General features: G+C 41.8%; 1 protein-coding gene across 20 annotated transcripts in view; it reads left to right on the forward strand.

Annotated features, from left to right (window-relative positions):
- The window catches only part of RYR3 (ryanodine receptor 3), a 527532-nt gene that overhangs the window by 380780 nt on the left and 125050 nt on the right, over positions 1–21702 (forward strand). For all 20 annotated transcript variants that reach the window (XM_025189447.2, XM_075927046.1, XM_075927052.1 and 17 more), the window contains 8 exons: positions 26–88; positions 5583–5658; positions 5817–5940; positions 8927–9042; positions 9362–9429; positions 11618–11739; positions 19272–19321; positions 20414–20474. In XM_025189447.2, coding sequence (XP_025045232.1) covers positions 26–88; positions 5583–5658; positions 5817–5940; positions 8927–9042; positions 9362–9429; positions 11618–11739; positions 19272–19321; positions 20414–20474 — 680 coding nt within the window. The remainder of the gene's footprint in view (positions 1–25; positions 89–5582; positions 5659–5816; positions 5941–8926; positions 9043–9361; positions 9430–11617; positions 11740–19271; positions 19322–20413; positions 20475–21702) is intronic.

The following is a 21702-nucleotide window of genomic DNA, read 5'->3' on the forward strand; positions in this document are numbered from 1 at the left end:
AATAACTCTTCCATTATATTTCCAGGGAAATGGATACAGCCCAGCACCACTTGATCTTTCTAATGTTGTTCTTTCTCGGGAGCTCCAGGTATGTGTTAATATTCTCAGTGTATTCTATCAGAGGGGTAACCGTGTTAGTCTGAATCTGCAAAAGCGACGAGGAGTCCTGTGGCACCTTAGACTAACTGAAGTGTAGATCAGCTGCTAGAAGTGGGCCTCATCCTCCTTGATTGGATCCACCTGGTCATCTCCAGCCTGATCCTGGCCTGCATATTTATTCCTGCCTCTGGAAATTTCCACTACATGCATCTGACGAAGTGGGTCTTTGCCCACGAAAGCTTATGCTCCTACACTTCAGTTAGTCTATAAGGTGCCACAGGACTCCTCGTCGCTCAGTGTATCCTGTACAAAAAAAATTGAAGTAACTTTTCAACATTAAGCATCACATCTTTAAAAGAATGTGTAATTGATGTATCTACAGAAACCTTCATGTGTGAGATTGCAAATATGTATCTGTGTGTACACTTACCATTTTATGCACATACGTGTGGTTTTATGGGTAAAAGTACATGATTGTGAGTGCACTTGTTTCACCTTCTTGTATAAATAGGTATTTGTACTCAATTTTGCAGGGTCAATTAACATGATTTCAAAATGAGACTTCTCTACTGTTTCTCCTACTGAAGTTTTTCATGTGCTTGCTGGTGTCATCTGGCCTTCTATAAATATTGCAATGTAAAGCCTATAAGGGGACTGCAGACAACTCATTTTCAGTAACTGCCCAACACCTTAGGAACTTGTCTCTTGCTTTGGTCCTAAAAAGCCTTGGTAAATTAATAATCTTCTTTGAGGAATGTCTCTGTGAGTGTTCTGACTTAGGTGACTGAGTGTCACTACATGTCTAATTGGAGAATTTAGGCAGCAGTGCCAGTGCGCGCCATTTGAAATGGTTACTCCGCATGCACAGCCAACCGTCCCCTTAGTTCCTTCTCTACCGCCAATTGGCTTCAGTTGGAACCCAGCAGTCACCCTTAAGCGTGTGTTAGTGTTAGTCTTTTTAGATAGTAATTCATAGCAGTTTAGTGGGATTTTTTTCTCAGTTTAACAGTTCATAGTTATTAGTGTAGTTGTTAAAAAATTCATTAGGATAACTAGAATTAGTTCTAGTTCTCAGCTTTTAAGGTTTCTACATTGTAGAAACTGATTTTTTGGAACATGCCTGATTCTCTTGGGTTTAAAAGCTGTATAACCTGCAGGCTGTCCATTCCTGTCTCTGATAGACATTTCCAGTGTGTCCACTGCTTGGGTGAGGGGCACTCTATCTCTTTATGCCCCCACTGCAAGAAACTCATGTCAAGGACCAGGAAGGCCAGGGAGCTATAGTCAAAAATGATGCTCCTAGAGAAAATGGTTTGACCTGCTTCTGATCTGGAGCATATTACATCATCCAGACAATCATCTCCTGTAGCAATCTCTGAGAAAGCGACTCCCACAAAGTTGATCCCCAAGGACTCTGACAGGGCTCAGGTGCCCAAGGAGGGATCCCATTCTTCTTCAGGGGCTGACTCCTCCTTGAGGAAATGCTCTCTGCAGAAGAACTGCCACAGCACTGGCTGCATCAAAGGTACCGGAAAAGGAGGCAGCAAGCAAGTCCGGCACCAACAGGGGCAAAACTCTAAGGAGAAGGCTCAGTCCTCTTCCAAGGCACCAGCCAAGGCAAAGCAAAAGCCTTCAACATCAGCACCGACTAAAGCACTGCTGGCACCGACTAGACCATGCTTGGCTTTGGCAGCGAGCACTACCATGCTGCCGCCTTCAGTACCATTGGCTCAATCAAAACATCCAGCACCCACGGCACATATTAAGCAAGCAGCACCAACAGTGCATGCCAAGCACCCAGCACTGGCAGCTCAGCCTACATTGCCGCAAATTGATCTAGTATCAGCTCCACTACCCACTACGTCAGCACCACAAGCATTCACCACTATCTCTGAACTCATGGTCTCCTTAGCACCTTTGGCACCTCAACTACATCCCGCTTTAGTCTGTCTTCTTCACCAGTGGGATCTGCTCCACCACTGTCAAGTGATGAGGATTTTGAGCCTCTGGAGGTACATGCTCCAAGACATTCTTTCCCCAGGCCGAGCAAGGAGCCTCTTCACTGGCAACCTCCGCAGTATCTGCCACCTCCAGTCCCTCCCAACTGGCCTTATTCGGACTCATGAGCCTCATATTGGGCTCAGTAATCACAGCAGCTGCCACAACCTGCCCCAGTACCCAGGCTTGAGGCACCTACCACCCAGTCACCTGACCAGTCTATCTCCAAGGAAGACTAGAAGGCTGATGTAACAGTAGAGGAGCAAACACCTGATTCTCCTCCACACATCCACCTGTCATCCTCATCTCCTGTCCACACTATCATGTCCCCTACCTCCAACAGCAGAGGATGATTTCAAGTTATTCCAAAAGCTCTTCAAACGGGCGGTGGAGTCTGTAGAAATTTCACTATCAGGCATGCCAGAGAATCAACATAAGCTGACAAACATACTTCATGACTCTCCGTATGCCAGGCCTGCCCTCCCTATGAATGATGCCTTGCTGGATCCAGTGTTTCTTAAAGTGGTCCGCGAATCCACTCTGAGAAACCTGCTAACTGTCTACTCCCATTTGTTTATTTACCAGCTCTGCAGCCACAGAGCCTTGCAGCTCCCATTGGCTCTGGTTTGCTGTTTGCAGCCAAGGGAAGCCAGGGGAAGTGGTATGGGCCAGGCCTCTGCTTCCTGTGGCTCCCCTTGGCTGCAAACAGCAAACCAGAGCCAATGGGAGCCATGAGGCTCTGTGGTTGCGAAGCTGGTTAAATAACAAACTGTAGCGACCAATTAGCAGGTTTCTCAGAATGGATCCATGGACCACTTTGGGAAACACTGCAATAGAAACTTCTGCATTTAGTTTCAGAGATCACAGATTGAATCCTGGCTGCTGCTGACCAGCATCTGTTGGTGTTCCAGAGCATCTCGGGCAGAAATTCCATGGCCAGGCTGCTGTCCTCCATTACAAATGTACTCTTTCTTCCTTCAGCTCTGTCATCTTCATAACCAACTCTGCTCTTCCAATATAATGGAATCTCAGCTTCTCCATCCCAGGTTCTCCGTCCCAGCCCCTGCTGTTCTAGAACTTCAAATATGTGGGTTCTCTGGAATTATAGGTTAACTCTACTAAGACACATGATAGATGTAACACACACAGGACACACATGATTCTCTTGCTTGGAAGTTATAGGTTAACTTTTCCAGAACACGTGATAGATATAACACACAATACACATAGGATTTACTTTACTTACAAGAGATACATAGAACATGTAGAAAACAGCAAGAACTGTGAATACTCTTGACCTCACACTGGCTCAACCTTCCTTTCAGAATTCATAATGGGGGGTATCTGAGTTCAGCTAAACCAGGTTACTCTGAGCTTCTTCAGGATCCTGAAACAGCTTCCCTCCACTTAAATGAGAAAAAAATTACCTTTTATAATCTTTTTAAAAATCTTTGTCAGGTGAGACCTGGAAATAGTCCTCAAGTAATTTCAGATTATCTGGCACCTCTCCCCGATAAAAGAATTGTGAGTGGGAGCCAGCCTATTTTCCAGTGTTTATATTTGAATAGAAGATAAATCCCCTTTAACAAGCCGTGTTAGTCTGAATCTGCAAAAACAATGAGAAGTCCTGTGGACCTTATAGACTAACATGAATCTGACGAAGTGGGTCTTTGCCCACGAAAGCTTATGCTCCAATACATTTGTTAAGGTATGTCTACACTAGCTCATTAGTTCGAGCTAGGTAGGGTAATGAGGGTAAGCAGAATTGCAAATGAAGCCCGGGATTTAAATATCCCAGGCTTCATTTGCATGATCCCGGGCGCCGCCATTTTTGCAACTCCGCTTGTCCTCATTACTCTACCTAGCTCGAACTCATAAGTGGTGGAGACAAATCACAGCTTCTCTGACTCTCCTCTCCTGTTTCTTCCCTTAACTCTTTCACTTCTTCAACTTGTTCTTCTGGCAATCCTCCTCATTCCTCCTCCAACTCCTTTTTTTTGCAGGGGGGGAAGAGGGAGATTGGGTATAGGGCTCTGTCCTTTGTCCCTTTCTTTGCTCCCTCTACAGCTGAACTCTGGATAGTCTTACAGCATGAATTCAACTAGTACTTCTGTGAGGAATACTCACATATCCACATCTTACTCTAGATATGTCTCCATCTGCCAATGTTAATATCTCAGACTCTCTTTCTCTCTCTCTCTCTGACATCTATCTCCTTGTGGCTGTCAAGCCATCAGCTCAAGCTCATCATGGCTAAGACAGATCTTTTACTCTTTCCCCCAAAACCTTCCCTACATCTTTTTTCTCAGTCACTGTGGACAGCACCACCATCTTCCCTATCAGGTCTGTGATCTGGCTTTCATCTTTAAATTTGACCTGCCTGAAAGTCCTCATATCCAGGATTTTTCTACAGATTTTTGATTCTTTCTTCATGATGTCTCGGATAGAGTACGTCCTTTCCTATCCATTTGCGCAGCTATAATTGTTGTCCAGGTTCTCATCATCTCATGTCTTGATTATCAAACATCTTTTTCATTGTCAAATGCAGTGTCATGCTTCTCTGTCCGCTCAGAATGCTACTGCAAAAATCATTTTCTTAGCTCATTGCTTTATTCATGTCATTTCACTCTTTGCATCATCTGCTGGCTTTCCCTTCTCTTTTCCACCAAATATAAGCTTTTTGTTTTCACAGTCTCTTCCTATCCTACCCATCACGGCTCATTCACTTTCAAAATGTTAACCCCCCCGCCCCCCATCTCTGACTGAGCAGTGAGGCCAACCTCCATCATCCATTTGTTAAATGTTCAGTGGCTTTTTTGTTTTTTCCCATGCTGCCCCACAGGCCTAGGATGATCTCTCCATAAACATTCACAAAACCATCTCATTATCCTCCTTCAAATTCCCCCCTTAAAACTCTAATTGGTCATGATGCTTACAATAATTGGAAAACATTTAGGCTGCTAATATGCTGAAACCATTGTCAGTCATGCTGACTAATATGGTTTGTTTCTTTGCACTCACCCATGTGTGTTTGCACCTGTTGCCCTTTATCTTATACTTTTTCTGTATTTATGTAGCTCCTATAACAAAGATGCTGTTCCATGACTAGGGTTTCCAGGTATTATGATTATACATACACACAATTAACTGTTATGATAATTATAACATTATTATTATTGGTAAGCATAATGGTTTAAGCACACATTGATTTATGCTGGTAAATATTTCTGGTTCTGAATTTGCCCTTCAATTATTATTATTGTTCTGAGTCAAACCCAAATGAAGACTCAATTGAGACAAATGCTTTGTATATACACCAAATTAATTATTGAGAGAAAATACTTGATATCTTGTCTCTAGTATTTCTGTATTTCAGACTCAGTTTTTAAAGTATATCCATGTGGAATAATGTTAGCCAAATTTTTCTTCTATTGCCATTTAATTGTTTTTTTCTGTTGGATTGTTTTTTCTTTGTGGAAATCTAGGGAATGGTTGAGGTAGTGGCAGAAAACTATCATAACATTTGGGCCAGAAAGAAGAAAATGGAATTAGAAAGCAAAGGTAAGAATAAAATCTGGCGAAATACAAATTAAGTGAGGAATTGGGGAGAATCTGAAAGAACAGAAGACCATATAAGACCATATAAATTAGGCAGTTCCTTTTATATTTAAAAATATCATTAAAATAGAAAAATTAACACTTCTCTCAACCTTCCAAAGGAGGAGGTAGCCATCCTTTGCTGGTACCGTATGACACCTTGACAGCCAAGGAAAAATCACGGGACAGGGAGAAGGCACAAGAACTGTTTAAATTCCTTCAGATGAATGGCATTGTTGTATCTAGGTAAGCTGTTTGTATTTATTTAAAATATTTCCTTACCCATACCTTCATTCTTCTTTTTCTCATTATGCTTTGTGTTAATCGTGAATAACATAATTGTCTTTTTGTGTATTATCTATAAATAAAATAAAACTATAATTTTCAGTCATTTCCTAATTTAGAAAAGTATTTTATTATAATTTTGGGGATAGCACGGAAAGGTAAGATTTATGGTTGTGTATTTATGACAAATACAAAATACAATGATAAGATCTAAACCAAAGCATGCAGACAACTCAAAACTTTATAACTTAACAGCCAGCTGTTGTCAGTAAGTATAGGCTTTGTGGTTTAATGTTGTAGAAATGTATATGTATAAAATAGCTCTTTTAGAAGGATTTTATGATAATTGATCTGAAGGGCTATGTTTAATCAGTTAGACAAACAGAATCTTTGGTGTGCTTCCCTGCATAACTTGTTCATGCAAAGTGGCAGAACTTACAAAAGACACTATCACATGCATCATTTTATTTGAGAGCGGGATGAACACTAGGGAATTACTTAAAACACAATGAATAGCTCTGCATCACCTTAGAAACTAACAAAAAATGTAGATGGACATAACTCACTTATTCAGATGAATGAAGTAAGAGGTTCAGGGTGCAGAGAAAGAGAAGGGAAAGGGAGGGAAAGATAAGGAGAAAAAAATAGGAAAAAATATTGCCAATTAGAGTGCCTGTACTAAATGAGGCTAGTAGAGTGGACAATAAGTACCTGGTGCTTAGCTTTTTACATCATTGGGGTGTGGAATGTAGTGACTCATCCATGTCAGGTCTTTGTTCAAACCTTGATTACAGGTGTCAAACTTGTAAATGTTTGAACACCTATATAAAGAATTATTTAGTTGCACAAAATCAAGTAACTAAATAGCAGAACATGGAAATGTACAAACAGCTATTTAACGCTGGTGGGAGAATAGACAAAAATACAGTGATGAAAAGGTAGTAAGCAAAGTAAATGTAAACAAAACAAAGAGGTAAAGCATAAGAAAAGAAAGTAAAATCAAGTCTGCTTTAAAAACAAAATAAAGGCATACATAGATAAAGATATACAACTTCTCGGAGGGAAACAAATTAGGCAAACAATGACAGGAAAATTTTGGGGAGGGAAAGTTTACTCTGTAACTAGAATATGCTAATATTTGTCTTAAATCAGTGCATGGTCTTTTGATAGTTTGTTTCCTGTCTATTTTTTAAATATTAATTGCTGCTTTAGTCTTTATTTAAATAGAGAACTTGAATGATGCTCCAAGATACAGCTTAAGCTATATGGACCACAAAAAAACCCTAATACTCAATTCTACAAAGGGACTTAGGCCTTGCAACTCTCAGAGTCTTGTACACCTACAGTTTAGGTCCCTTGCCACCCAGTGGAATCCAAAAACTCAGTTTAGGATAAGATTTCCAACCCTCCAACATTGTCCTGGATTCTCCAGAATAAAAGGTTAATCTTTAATTAAAGATAATGTAAAGTGATAAAACCTCCAGGGGTTCATCCAGCCAAAGCTGGCATCCCTAGTTAAGGGGCCTAAGATGCCTGTTCAATGCATGGATTGGCTCCTAAAAATGGGATCCACAAATACCAGCATTCTATGCAGAGGAAAAGGTGACTCCCTTTAGTACATTCACCTAGGATGTGAGAGACCCCAGTTTAATTCCTCTGTGTGCTTGAAGAGAAGACTGGATTGAACAGTGGTTTCTTGCCACTCAGGTGAATGTCCTAACTATGGGGTTATGTAGGTTTTGGGTTTTTTTCACTTTTTGGTCCCAGAAGGAGGGTGCCAACTCCTTCCCTTTGGAAGCTGGTGGTGGCTGACCTCAGGGTGGGCAAGATTCCAGCCCTCCACCACCACCAGCTTCCTCCAGCCCTACGTTCCAGTGGTACCAGCTCCATCCATTGGGAGGCTGGTCAGGGTTTGGCTGTGCCTGGAAAACGGGAGGTGCCAGGACTGGGACTGTTTCCCATAACATGTAAAGGGGCAGGGAGAGGAGGAATGTGATACTGAGAGTGTCCACAGGGGGCAGCTGCAGCACCAAGAGAGTGGCCAACATGGTTGGGATTCCACTATCTGGCCTGCCAGCACACCAGTAAGGAGCCACCCCGACCCCAGACCTGGAGCTTGCCTCCCCCTACTCCCATTGGAGAGCCTGCAGGCCATTATGGAGTTGCTGCTGAGTGAGGGGGCAGCTCTCAGAGCCTGGCCTTCCCCCCAGACAGCATGCAGGACACAGGGTGGAGAGAACAAGGGACATTGGAGGCCAGGGGCAGCCACTGGAGCCTCACTTTCCCTCCCCCCTCCAGACAGTCTGCAGGCTAGTGGGTGGAGCACTACTGGAGGAAGTAGGCAGTCCCTGGAATCTTGACCTCCTCAGCCTGCAGCGGGGCCTCTGAAGAGGGCGGCAGCCTCCGGAGTCTGGTTCCGCTTTCCCTCCCCCAGACAACTTGTGCACTGTGGGGGAGGGCAACTGAAGAGGGCCTACTGACAGGAGAGAGCTGCCTTGGTCCCCTGGGAGGGAGTCACCTCAGTAACAATGCCATCCTCGCCACCACAGGCAGTCCCTGTAAGCCCTCCTGACTGCCTCCCATCCTGAGACCTCTGCCCTGAGTTTTGCATCTCCCACCTGACTTAACTTTAGCACCTCCTCCTCCTTCCATGAGTCACTCCACACGTCCCAATCTTCTACCCTAAACCACCAACCCCCCTGCCCTTCCACACCCTCAAACTCTTACTCAAGCCTTCATTTTCAAAAAATAGAATCATTGAAATAACACATGTACATTTTTCATTTATCTCTCAAAAAAAATCCACCTTTCAGTTACAGACCCAAGCAACGCAATATACATCTGCTAGTTAGGTAATAAAATTAAAAAGTCATGGAAAGCTTCATCACGATCTGATCATTTGTAACATTTTTTTAATACCATTTATTTTTAACACTTTCTGAACTAGGGGTCTAAAAGATATGGACTTGGACGCTTCATCCATGGAAAAGAGGTTTGCATTTAAGTTTTTGAAGAAGATACTAAAATATGTTGACTCAGCTCAAGAGTTCATTGCACATTTGGGTAAGTTTCTCAAGTGTTTTTATTTTGATCATCATAAATGTAGTTTATTAACTTTACAGTGATAACATTTACCCATTAATCTAAGTTGCAGCTATTGCACATATGACAGCTTCTGTTGCTTTTGAGAAAATATATCATACGATTCTGATTATTGTTTATTTTTTCATTGCAAATGTATTATTTGTTACATCTGCTGAACCTGCCAGCTGGACTGTCTATGTCTGTTTACTTTTACTGTTTCAAAATTAAGTTTGTAAGGCTATTTCAATTAGACTTTCATTCAATCTTATTGACAGTTGTGTTGATTGTATCCTTGCAGAAGCCATTGTCACCAGTGGAAAAACAGAAAAATCCCCACATGACCAAGAAATTAAATTCTTTGCCAAAGTGAGTGACTTAATATTTCAAAGAATGCACTTAAACTCCTGCTATTATACAGAAAACAGTGTGTGTCACAACTGGGACAAAGATGGTTAGATCTAGTAATCAGAGGCTGAGTCAGGTACTGGGAGGTCAGAATCCAAGACAGGGTAAACTGAGAGTTAGGCATCAGTATGTATGCAGGACCAGGGACCAGGTTGCAGACAGCAGTCGAAGAGCCAAGGACAAACCAAGGTTTGAAGCCAGAGTCTAGGATCTATTGTAAGCATTGTCTGAAGCAGAGGAAGGCAGGCAGTCTGTGTTGATGCTTTGAAAGCTTCCCTTCATGGCTTCCTGGTTTAAGTACAGGTGCCAGCCAATCAATGGGCTATGAAGGACCACAACTCAGGCCCTGCTATGTGATACTTCCTTCCAAGTCAGCCATGTTGTTCTCATGTGGGAGCCTGACCAAAACTTCCAATGACAACACAGCAACAGCAGCACAGAACCTCCAAAGTTCTAGCTCTACAGGTTCATTGTGTGCAAATGTTACAGAACTATGCATGTAATTGGAATATCTGCTTCCCCATGTATATAGCTGAGGAATGAGTCTGAGAGTGCAAGTGACATTTCCAGAGGTATTGCTTTTAGGCAATATTGCTGGACATTACTTTCTATGTGATAAGGAACATAGTATGAAATTAAAAGGCAATATATTTATAACAGATGAAATGGAACATTATTTTGTGGAACATGTAAGTAATTTGTGGCACTTGCTGTCACAGGATATTATTCAGGCAAATAGCTTAGTATGCTTTTTTTATAACAAGGTTCAGTATTTATGTGTGTAAGAATGGTATATTCACTTGAACTTGCAGTTACAAGGGCTATTAGTCCTCAGGCTTTCAGACATAAACTCCCCACCGTTTAGAATCAGGAAGAAATAATGTCTTGCTCTGGGATAATATTGTCAAGGCTTGTTATGAGCAAGCAGGGCCATGGGGCTTGAGATCCAAGCTGAGGCCATGTGGCTGGTAGAGATGGTCAGTGCGCATAGTCCTGAATCAGCTGGGCCTCCCCAAGGAATTGTGGAAGGTTTCATATTGTAAAGGTTTCACAATCCAATGTACAGGCAATTTCAGCGTCTGGTATATCAGTTCATAGGAGTTCAATGTAGCAATTGTCCTGCATTTTGCTTCAGCTATCCCAGACTAACACGGCTACATTTCTATCACAGTTCATGGGAGGATGTCAGTCAATGAACAGGCAGACTGGTCAGTGTAGATATTGGGGAGATTCAGAATCAATAAGCTTGACAGAATGGGATTTAGGCAGTTTGGAAGACAAGTTTGGGTAGCAGGAGCTTGTTCATAGGGTCTAGGCAGTAACATTATTAAAAGACTTACTGCTCAGACAAGGGATGTGGCAGGAACAGAAAGTTTGATTCTAAGTGGTATGCAAACAGCAGTCTTCTATTAGTCGTCTGATCCTACTGAAGCAATGGGTATAGCCTCTAGTTCTGGGGGACTAGTTCCCTTATCTGACCTTGCAGTGTAGTGATGCAGGGTAAGACTCTCCCTCAGCATCCTCACAGACCTGTCTGAAATCCAGGGCCTTTGGCAAGTACTGGACAGACAAGATGGGTAAGGTAATATATTTTATTCAACCAACTTCTTTTGGTACAGGGGAGAAACTTTCGAGCTACAGAGCTCTTCAGGTTTGAGCAGCTCTGATACTCTGAGATCAACATGGCTACTACATACATGTATTGGACAGGAAAGTATGGTATAGAAGGGGATGGTACAATCTCCTCACTGATGCTGGCTATTGTGTGGAGCTGCATGTCAAAGTAGATGGATCCAGTCTGGCAATTCTAATAGATTTACTCAGCAGAAAACTGGTGGGAGATCTCCCCATAACTCTAGCATTGTTGCTATTCTGCATTTCTTTTTTCAGAGGTACCCATATATTTAGGTTAGGGCACCTGCAACATCTCACAGTAGGCTATTTGTTGCCTGGTTTAGCTTTTATTTAAATTTGTCATAGCTGAGATTTTCACTTATAATCTTAATTGCTAAAACTAGAAAATGCAGTTGTAATGCAAAGCCTAAGAGGAAAGGCTTTGTAAAGGGACTGTGCTGTATTGGAGTGCTGTGTGGTTCACTTAAAAATGTATTCAGATGCTAAACGTATATTTTCTGTCTCTGTTCCTTAGGTGCTCCTACCATTAGTTGACCAGTATTTTACCAATCACTGCCTATACTTTCTGTCTTCTCCAATTAAGTCACTCAGTAGCAGTGGATATGCTTCCAATAAGGAAAAGGAAATGGTGGCAAGGTAAGTAATGGACGAAGGTAACTCTGTGGGATTGTATCCACATTATAAAAGCTGAATTTAAAAAGAGCAACATAATAGTGCAAAAGGTTAGGTTCCACAAATAGATCATAAACGGGTGGTTCTTTCTTTACAAGAGTGACAGGAAAAAAATAACATTACTGATCTTTATCTTGTTAATTTTAATCAGTTACTTAATGTAATTTCAGTCATTTTAAAAATGTGAAACATTAATTAGGTAGAGATTTTACACACACACACACACACACACACACACACACACACACATACACACAACAATAGTGTTACAAAATTATCAATCATTTTGACAAGTTTGTTGGTGATCCAGAAATGTTTACCCCCTTCCCTTCTTTAACAGAAAATAAAAGTATAAAAAACCCATGCCCATTAACTGGTTCCATTGAGGCCCTTGGCAACCCTCAGCATCAGGATCTGAATAACCGTATATACTGAGCCTCCACTCACTCTTTAAGTTCTATCCTCTGAAAATAGGCGGAGGCTTTGCTGCTGCTTTTATTGTAACAGTTTGTTTACTGAAAAGGGAATTTCAGATTCTAAGACTGTATATTTAAAAAGATTAAAATGTGTGTATTGTGGGAAGTGAGGAGCACAAATCTAAAATTAAGGAACAGTCCAAAAACCTCAGTTACAGCTAATGGCTATAATTCAATATCCTTAGTAGTGAAAAAGGTTTGTACTTTTTTCCCACTCCTCTGTTTGCCCTTTCGAAAGATCCTCTGGGTGCCAACATCAGAAAGGAAATAAAAAAATTAAGAAGATTAAACATGAGAAATGGTCTTGTGTAACATTTTCCTATGTATAGATGACATTTAATTGTGTATTTTGCACTTTTCAAAATGAATTCCACCATATTTTTTAAAAATAAAGTAACATGGGTTTTTTCCTTTCTAGCAACCATATGACTTAAACAGTAGCCACAATGCTAAGTAGTAGAAAGCCAGAAGATATCGATACTGGCTGGAACTCACTTCATCCACATAAACCCAAGAAAGTTAGCTCTAATAAGGACAAAGTGTAGGAAAAGTGAGTAGGAAAATCCATCCATCTCAAACTAGGCCAAAGTTCAGATCTTCAGCTTACTGCTTTGTCCACTGACTTGAGAGTGACTTTGAAGCCATACAATGCATATGTAGATCTTATGTACCTGGGTTGGTGCAGATATACTTTCCACCTAACACTGGGTGTCTGGAAGCTACCTTTTTTGAGTGATGTCCCTGTGGATGTTCCACTTCAGGGGTTTGAGTGTCCCTGCATTTGTAATTGGAAATTTGTGGAAGCAGGGCCTATTTGTGTTGTACATATGCGGGCAACTGGCACCCCCCCCACACACACACACCCCGTTCATTGTCTGCCGCCTTTGGCTGGAGTCAGAGTGTAACAGGGCAACAGTCACCTCTTGTGAGTGGTCACCTCTACTCAAGTGTGTATGCTTGCTGAAGCTGAAAGACTCTTTAGCAACTCAGCCCTTCAGCTAAGTCATATCCTCTGTGAATCAATCAAACCCCTTCTGGGTTACACATTTAACAGAGGCCCATTTTAGTGTCCTCAGCATAGTTTCTCTGGATCTGTTCTCTCAGTCTGTTCCCCACTCCAAAACAGAGTGGTGCCCCCAGAACTTCTTTTCCTGGAGACAGCTTCCTCCCCTTTATCTCAGGGCTTTATCTCAGAGTTCCATAATGTCCATCAGTCTCACTATGGAGCAGTCCACAATGCTGTCGCTCTGTCAGCCAGCCAGTCACTCAAGCTCATTCATTCTACTTAAAATAGCTAATTTATCTTCCCAGCTTTCCTCTGTTTCTTTTATTCCCCCTTTCTCTTTCTCTTTTTCTCTTTTTAATTTTTTTTTCTTTCCCCTACTGTAGGAGCCAGGATTTCATTGTTAGAGTAGTGTTAGTTCTCCCCTCACCGGGGAAATACTTTCCTCAGGGTCATGCCTGGCTCATTGGACTTAACAGCTGCCTCTCCTGCAGGCTTTAAATACTTATTTCAGATGCACACTCCAGTGTGTTCGCTATTTAGGCAAAGCACACGTTGTCTCAAAAGTGCCCACATTTTCACCAACTGACAACCTGTAATAAGAAAGCCAGAGACTTGCAACATAAACTGCTGCTAGTGAAGAAATCTTTCCGCCTGGTGACAAAGCCAGAAACAGACACCCCGGTATGCATTTCTCCAAATGCAGCCCCTCAGAGAGTCTTGTCTTTGTCTGTGATTCACATGACACACCATCCTGCTAAAGTAGTGCCTAAGAAGCATACACTGTCTGCACTGGCTTAGGAACTGACCAAGAAACAAGAATTTCCCAAACCAGGAACTCTTGTCGATACCAATACCACCAACAGGTTCTGCAGCCGAGATGGCAGAAACCATAGGTACCATGAGAGCTAAAGACTCCATGAGAGTTAGCTTCAATGGAGGCTCGAATGGGAAACACAAACCCAATGCCTCAGCACCATTGACACCATCCCAACACTCTCCACTGGGCACACCCAAGCAACTGCAGCCTACACTGTCATCTATTCTCAGTATAGCACAACTGACGAGTGCACTCTTGTAGACAACAGTTCCACATCAGCTGGACTCCACCATTACCATACTCACAACGCCAGAGTTGTTGGCACCACCACAATTCTTCATTCCCAGAGACTTTATGGGGTACTCAATGTCCAGAAGTCCCTTTCTCAGCACCAAGATCATTACAGCACTGTTGGTACCAAACTGCCACACCATTCCACTCTCTTATCATCTGCTCTCCCATTTTTAAGTGATGATGAGGATGAGGGAGAGACATACCCCTCATAACACTCTTCTCACACTGTCCCATCCCCCCTCCACTCCGGCCATGAAATGATCAAAACAGTCCCATCACACAAAGGTTACTATACAGAGCCAAAGAATGCCATTCCCTCCACAGTGGCAATATTGGGTTCCATGGATTGTCAAATTTCCTAGCTCAGTGTTTCTCAAACTGCTCCGTGGAGCCCCAGGGCTCCATGAGACATCTCCAGGGCTCTGTGAGTTTGACAAACTGGAAATGTCGATAGGTACAATACATATGATCAATGGACCGCTGGAGCTCCACATAAGTACAGCACATACAATTAGTGGACCACTGGGGCTCCACATACATTTTTATGCATTTGAAGGGCTCCACAGCCCAAAAAGTTTGAGAACTGCTGTCCTAGCTCATACAGGGAGGATACACAACAGTTACCTGTGCCAGCAATACCAGGACCATCTGAGCCCCCTAAATGTTTGACAGGGAAACAGGAATAAATCTCGACCAGAATACTGAACCAATAACCCATTTTTCTTCTTCATTCCTGGATGACACCATCATGACCTCCCTCCCAATGTGAGGAATAATGTTAGATCTTTCTTAAATCTCTATAGGAGAGTTGCCGAGTTCTTTGGCATCTCCCTAGAGGAAGTGCAGGAGAAGTGACATAAGCTCATTGATATCCTACAAACATCAGTATCATCCAGTATGGCTTTACCCAAGATTGATGCAATCATGGAACCTGTTGAGCACATCTGGCAGTCCCCTGCAATAAACATTTCAACTTTCAAAAGAACTGACAGGAAATATTAAGACCCTGCAAAAGGAGAAAGGTTTATTTTTTCACATTCCACTCGCTGGTGGTGGATATTATTAATGAAAGGGGGAAATAATCATTCACCCAAAACAGCCCATATGACAAAGACTGGAAAAGGCTTGATCTCTTTAGTTGAAAAGTTTATTCTTGAGTGACACTTCACTTTAGAATTGGTAATCAAGAGGTATTGTTAACCAAATACTATCACATAAATTATCCGAATGTATTGAATTTCTCACTGAGGAGAAAAATGAGCAATTTGGTGTACTCATCTCCAAAGTCCAACTGAATGCGAGGATGGTAATGCACTAGAGACTCTAGGTACAGCATCACAACTCACAGCCACCATGATCGTATTGAGAAGGACATCCTGGCTGAATCTTTTTGGCTTCCCCAGAGAAATACAAGCAATAGAGAAGGACCTATGGTTTGAAAGGTTCTAACTCTCTGCAGCCAAAATGCATAAGTCTCTGCAAACCCACAAGGATTCAACAGCAACTCTGAAATCCTTGGGTACCCATATTGTGAGGACAAAGAGAAGACAAAGAAGGTACTATAACCCACAGAGATTCTGGTCCATTCCATTTGCAGACACACGGGCAATACAACACACAACCACAAGAACAAATGCCCCCAAGAAGGTGAAAACCATCAACTCAGTCTACCACATCTCGTCAACCATCCAGAAAGCAAGTCTGAGGTGTTGGCCAAAGGTTGACCCTTCCCCCACACAGTTTTCAACATTAGGAGCTCATACCATCTCCCAGCCGTTTGGAGACCATTTAACTTTTTGATATCCAGTTTGGTAACTCATCGCTACAGACAGATGAGTGCTGGAGATAACAAAGTTGAATACTCTATCCCTTTTAATTCCAATCCCACTGCCCCCCTCACCTCTTCCTCTTAAGGGACCCCTATTGGGAGGTAACCCACTTCATCCTGCTAGGTGAAATAGAACCTGTACCAACAAAATGCAAAGGGACAGGTTTCTACTCACATTACTTCCCCACACAGGAAAAAAACAAGGCTGGAGACTCATTCTCAGTGACTGGGCAAATTTGTCAAAAATCAACACTTCCAAGATGGTGATACTGGCCACTGTTATTCCAGAGTTAAAAAGAGGGAACTGGCTCTCAGCCCTTGATCTGCAGGATGCATACCTCCATATAATGATTCACCCATCAGATCGGAGGTTTTTCCGATTTGCTCTTAGGTCAGATCTTTTCAAATACAAGATCCTGACCTTTGGTCTGTGCACTCCTTCCTGAGTTTTCTCAGGGAAAAAGGAATGATGAATTTCCATATCTGGACAATTGCCTACTAAAAGTAGTGCATCAACCAGCAGTAATGGCAGCTACAGTATAAGCGCAGGGGTACTCACACACAGAAAGTGAGGCATCTGCCGGGACACACATTTCTAAGAACCTCCATTACTGCACAAGGTGAGTACTCCTCTCTTCCATAGTCTAACTTCCTTCCTCTCTTCCCACAGCAACTCCAAGCCTCAGTATGGGTCTGAGATGAATTTCATCAATTGCAAATCAGTGTAATTGGAATCAAATGTAGTTGAAACACCTTTCAAAACACTAAAACTAGGGGCTAGAGTCGCTGTAGGATTTGCAGAAGTGAAAGGCAGCACAGACCCTTGCAAAGACCCTCAACAGTGGACCAGGTAAATTGTTGGGATACGAGGTGCCTATTAAGAAAAATGGGAAATAGATGCTCTTCTCAAAATGGCTTCCCAAACTAGGTCAATCTGTGATCACAGTCCCATTGAGAACAATGACAGGTAGCAGCCTTTGAAGAGAAAAGAAACTTTTAATTGTGAAGAATAATGTGAATAAGTTACCATTAACACTAAAAAAAGTCTTCAAATGTAGCTTGCTCACAAGTTTTCAGTGAGTTTAATTGTAAGAGCAGTTTCAAGTGTCTTTTATTCCATTATTAAGATTATGCACGTTAAAGAAACTGTCAGACAATGGATGCTTCATTTCTGAAAGGATCCATTTATTTTAACTCCTAAACTAATTAACTAATTCACTTGTCATTTCTCAGAAAATGCATTCTGTGTTCAGAGTGAATGCTGTAATTTTGGGGAGAAGAAACTGAATTTGTCATATGTATGAAAATGGTTGAATTCCTGCTTTAAGCACAAATCTCAACCCTACAAATGGAATCAACAATGAAACCTCCATGATTAGCAAAAACTGGAAAATATCACTGAAGAACCCTTCTGTTATAAATTGAAAGGGTTTCCCCTTTTCTCTCCACTCTGCTCATTTGAGAAAGTGGGTTTTGCCAACAAAAGCTCATGATATTATCTATATATATATATATTTGCTAGTCTCGAAGGTGCTACAGGACTACTCACTGAATATGCATTTCATATTGCGTTTCCCTGGATGTCTTAAATTGCCTTTTTCCTACCTGTATTTCATTTTCTTGTTTTCTACTTAACTTTTCAATCTTTCTCTGTAAGTCACTTGTTTTATTCCACTGTCCTGACTAGTTTTCACAAATGTTCCCAGTTTAGCATCAGCTATATATTTCTGTAATGTGCTGTATATTCTCTCTTCTGGATGATTAATTCAGATATTTAATAAAATTAGAACGAACATTGAACCCACTAATCTCCTCCATCCAATTTGTCTCTAATTCAATCTCTAATTCAATGATTAATCATTACTCTTTGTTTATGGTCTTTTACCTTGTTTTCAGCCCCTATAACAGTTTTCTTACATACGTCAATTTTAATTATTTTTTTCAAATACAATTTCTCACAATACATTATACAATTCTTTACTGAGCTCCAGAAGTATTACTTAATAATATATTCCTGGATGCTCCAATAGTTGGAGAACAAGATTAGAACTCGAGAATTCAATTTCCTGCTCTATCTATGACATTGGATAAGTTACCCGAGGCCACTTTTACAGAGGTGTTTAGGCAACTTTGTATATTTAGGTGCCTAAAAATGCACAGTGGGATTCACAAATTCATCTAAGTGAATTCAGTGTGAGTTAGCTGGCCAACCTGCTTGGGCACTTTTTATGCCACCATTCCCCATCTATTAAATAGGCATAATGCAGCTTTCCTACCTTGCAGAAGTATTGTGAAAATAAATTTGTTGAAGATAATGAGAAGCTTCAATATTCTCCTTAATGAAAGAACAATAAAAGTATTTTAGATTTATTACATTTCTTATATTGTCTCCAATTTTTAAATCTATTACAGATAGAAAATAAGCTTGCCTCACAAGATATATTCTTTAGAAATCTATGCTAGTTATTGCTCATGGTTCCTATTACTCTTTAGATGGTTGGTGAATTTTCTTTCATTTAATATTTTATTTTACTAGGGACTGAAGCTAAACTTGTAAGACAATGTTTGCCAGGACCACTTTTTTTCCCCTGTTAATATTTCAGGGCTTATTTTACCTGTTAGTGACTGTTACAAACCCAAAAAGGTAACGTGTTTATAAACAATATTTTCTGAAAACTTTTAAAATTATCTTAAGTGTGTTAAGATTAATTTATTGTATTCATGTGTCAATTAAGAAATGAAATGTTATTCAGCTTTAGAGGAAAATTCAAATCATTAGACAGAGATTCAGCCACATAAAATACAGTTGTTGCAAGCTATTATAATCAAAGGAAATACATTTCATCTTTGAGATGCTTTTTAGACAGAAAATTATTCTGGAAAATATTATTGCCAGATGCAGGAATCTGGTTGCTTATTTTCATTATGTGATAGAAAACATATCTTCAGGGAACTACTATATGCCTTTCTTTCACATCTTGAAGTCTCATTATTCTTTCCTTATTGTTTTACCTCATGTTCTAAACATTAATCTCTTGTCTTCTCCTACTATTTTGCATTCTTTTCTGGTTTTAGCCTATTCTGCAAACTTGCTGCTCTTGTTAGACATAGGATTTCACTTTTCGGTAAGTTATTAAAAACATATTGATAAAGTTACATTTTAATTTTTCTGCTTCCTATAATATTTATATATCTAAATCTTTTAAATGAGGAGCAATGTGACTTGTGATGGAAAATAAGTGTTACATGATTGTTAACTTCATTAACTGCTCATAACTTTCACAAAAATATGCTAATTACAATATTTTATTGTCAGCTGAATTTGATACATTAAGAATACTTTATTGTAGAGTTATGTGAGAGTGAAATAAACCCATAATTTTTTCATATGATCTACTAAGAAATTAGTTAAATAAATTTATATTATAAGTTTCAAAAATATTTTGGATGCTTCAGTTGATAAACACCAAATATTGTTGTTGTTAATATTAAAGTGAAGGGGTCAGAAATAGAACATTCTGAAATGAAGTATGCACCTAGAGTTCATACAACCCAATCTCAAGGGGGAAAGTAAGAAGAGGAAGGTTGAGGGGGATAAAACCATTAGTTCTAAAAGACTGTAGAACCAGGGGACATTGTAGGCCTTCCCATTGATTTGATAAACATGTAACTAAGAATAATGAAATTTGTATGTTTGCACATAGGCTGTGTCTAGACTACATGCCTCTGTCGTCAGAGGCATGTAGATTAGACACATAGGCAAAGTCAAATGAAGCCGCGATTTAAATGATTGCGGCTTCATTTAAATTTACATGGCTGCCACGCTGAGCCGACAAACAGCTGATCAGCTGTTTGTCCGCTCAGCACGCTAGTCTGGACGCTCCCCTGCCGACATCAAAGCCCTTTGTCGGCAGCCCCGGTAAACCTCATCCCACGAGGAATAACGGGGCTGCCGACAAAGGGCTTGGATGTCGGCAGGGGAGCGTCCAGACTAGCACGCTAAGCGGACAAACAGCTGATCAGCTGTTTGTCGGCTCAGCGCGGCAGCCATGTAAATTTAAATGAAGCCGCGATCATTTAAATCACGGCTTCATTTGACTTTGCCAAAACAACAAATCTACATGGCTCCGTCGATGGAGCCATGTAGTTTACACATACCCATACTGAAAAACAGGTTGTTCAGATTAGAATAATATTTTCTTTATTTTTTGTAACAGGGAGTGATTCTACTACAATGGTGAGCTGCCTACATATCTTGGCTCAGACACTGGATACACGGTAAATTGGCCACGTTTTTACTTTATTTCAATACAAATTACAAATCATATAGTTGTCGAGAATCTCTTCAAAGTACAGTTTTATAGTTCAATGGTTATTTCTTCACATATTTATTCTTCATTTGCTGCTGATATCAACTCTCTAGAATAAATATTATGGTCTAGATTTTTCAAACACTGTTCTCTACTTTTCAGAAGCAGTGTTGCATCCACAATAATATGTGCCCACTGCTTAGCTGAGTACAATGCCTTACGTCTCCATTTGCAAATGCAGTCAGGGTACGTCTACACTACAGCGCTAGTTCGAACTAACTTAGTTCGAATTAGTTAATTCGAACTAAGCTAGTTCGAACTAGCGCATCTAGAACTAAAAACTAGTTCGAACTAGCGTTTTGCTAGTTCGAACTAGCGCGTCCACACTGATTGGACGCAGGGGGGCATTTAAGGGCAGCTGAAACCGGTTCTGGCAGGGCATCAGGTCAGCAGTTGCTTTGTGTGGCTGCTGTCTGAGGCTATCTGAGACTCGTGCTTAAAGGGACCCCCCCTGGACAGCCGGTTCTCAGCTTTTCCTGCTTGCTTGCCAACCTCGCCGAGGGACAGCAAAGCGTCAGTCTCTGTGCCCGTCTGTGTCGGTGCTTCCCTTCGGGGGGGCCGCCGCAGGTGGCAACATGGAGCCACGGCTCGCCCTGCACCTTCTGGTGCACGTTCTGGACTTGCTGCTGCAAGCCTGCCAGCAATGGCTCGAGGCTGCCTGGCACCACCTGGGGAACGTCAGCCCCCTGCCTCTCCGCCTGGCCGCCCTGGGGGCCGTGGAGGAGCCGCGGCGGCGCCCCGGCACCGGCGTGCCCCGCCGCATCTGGCGTCTGGACACCAGCAGCGACTGGTGGGACCGCATCGTCCTGGAGCACTGGGACGACCGACAGTGGACCCAGAACTTTAGGATGAGGAGGGACACCTTCCTGGAGCTCTGCGAGTGGCTCGCCCCTGCCCTGCAAAGAAGGGACACTCGCATGAGGCCCGCCATCCCCCTCCAGAAGCGGGTGGCCATCGCCCTCTGGAAGCTCTCCACGCCGGACAGCTACCGATCCGTCGGGAACCAGTTCGGCGTGGGGAGATCCACTGTCGGAGCAGTGCTCATGCAGGTACGGCACTCGTCAGCCACCGAGCCGGGGGGGAGGGGGCTGCGAGGAGGGGATGGGCCGCCCCAGGGACAAAGGGGGGGGGCGGGA

This window comes from Pelodiscus sinensis, chromosome 4, assembly GCF_049634645.1.
Source record: "Pelodiscus sinensis isolate JC-2024 chromosome 4, ASM4963464v1, whole genome shotgun sequence".
NCBI lineage: Eukaryota > Metazoa > Chordata > Testudines > Trionychidae > Pelodiscus > Pelodiscus sinensis.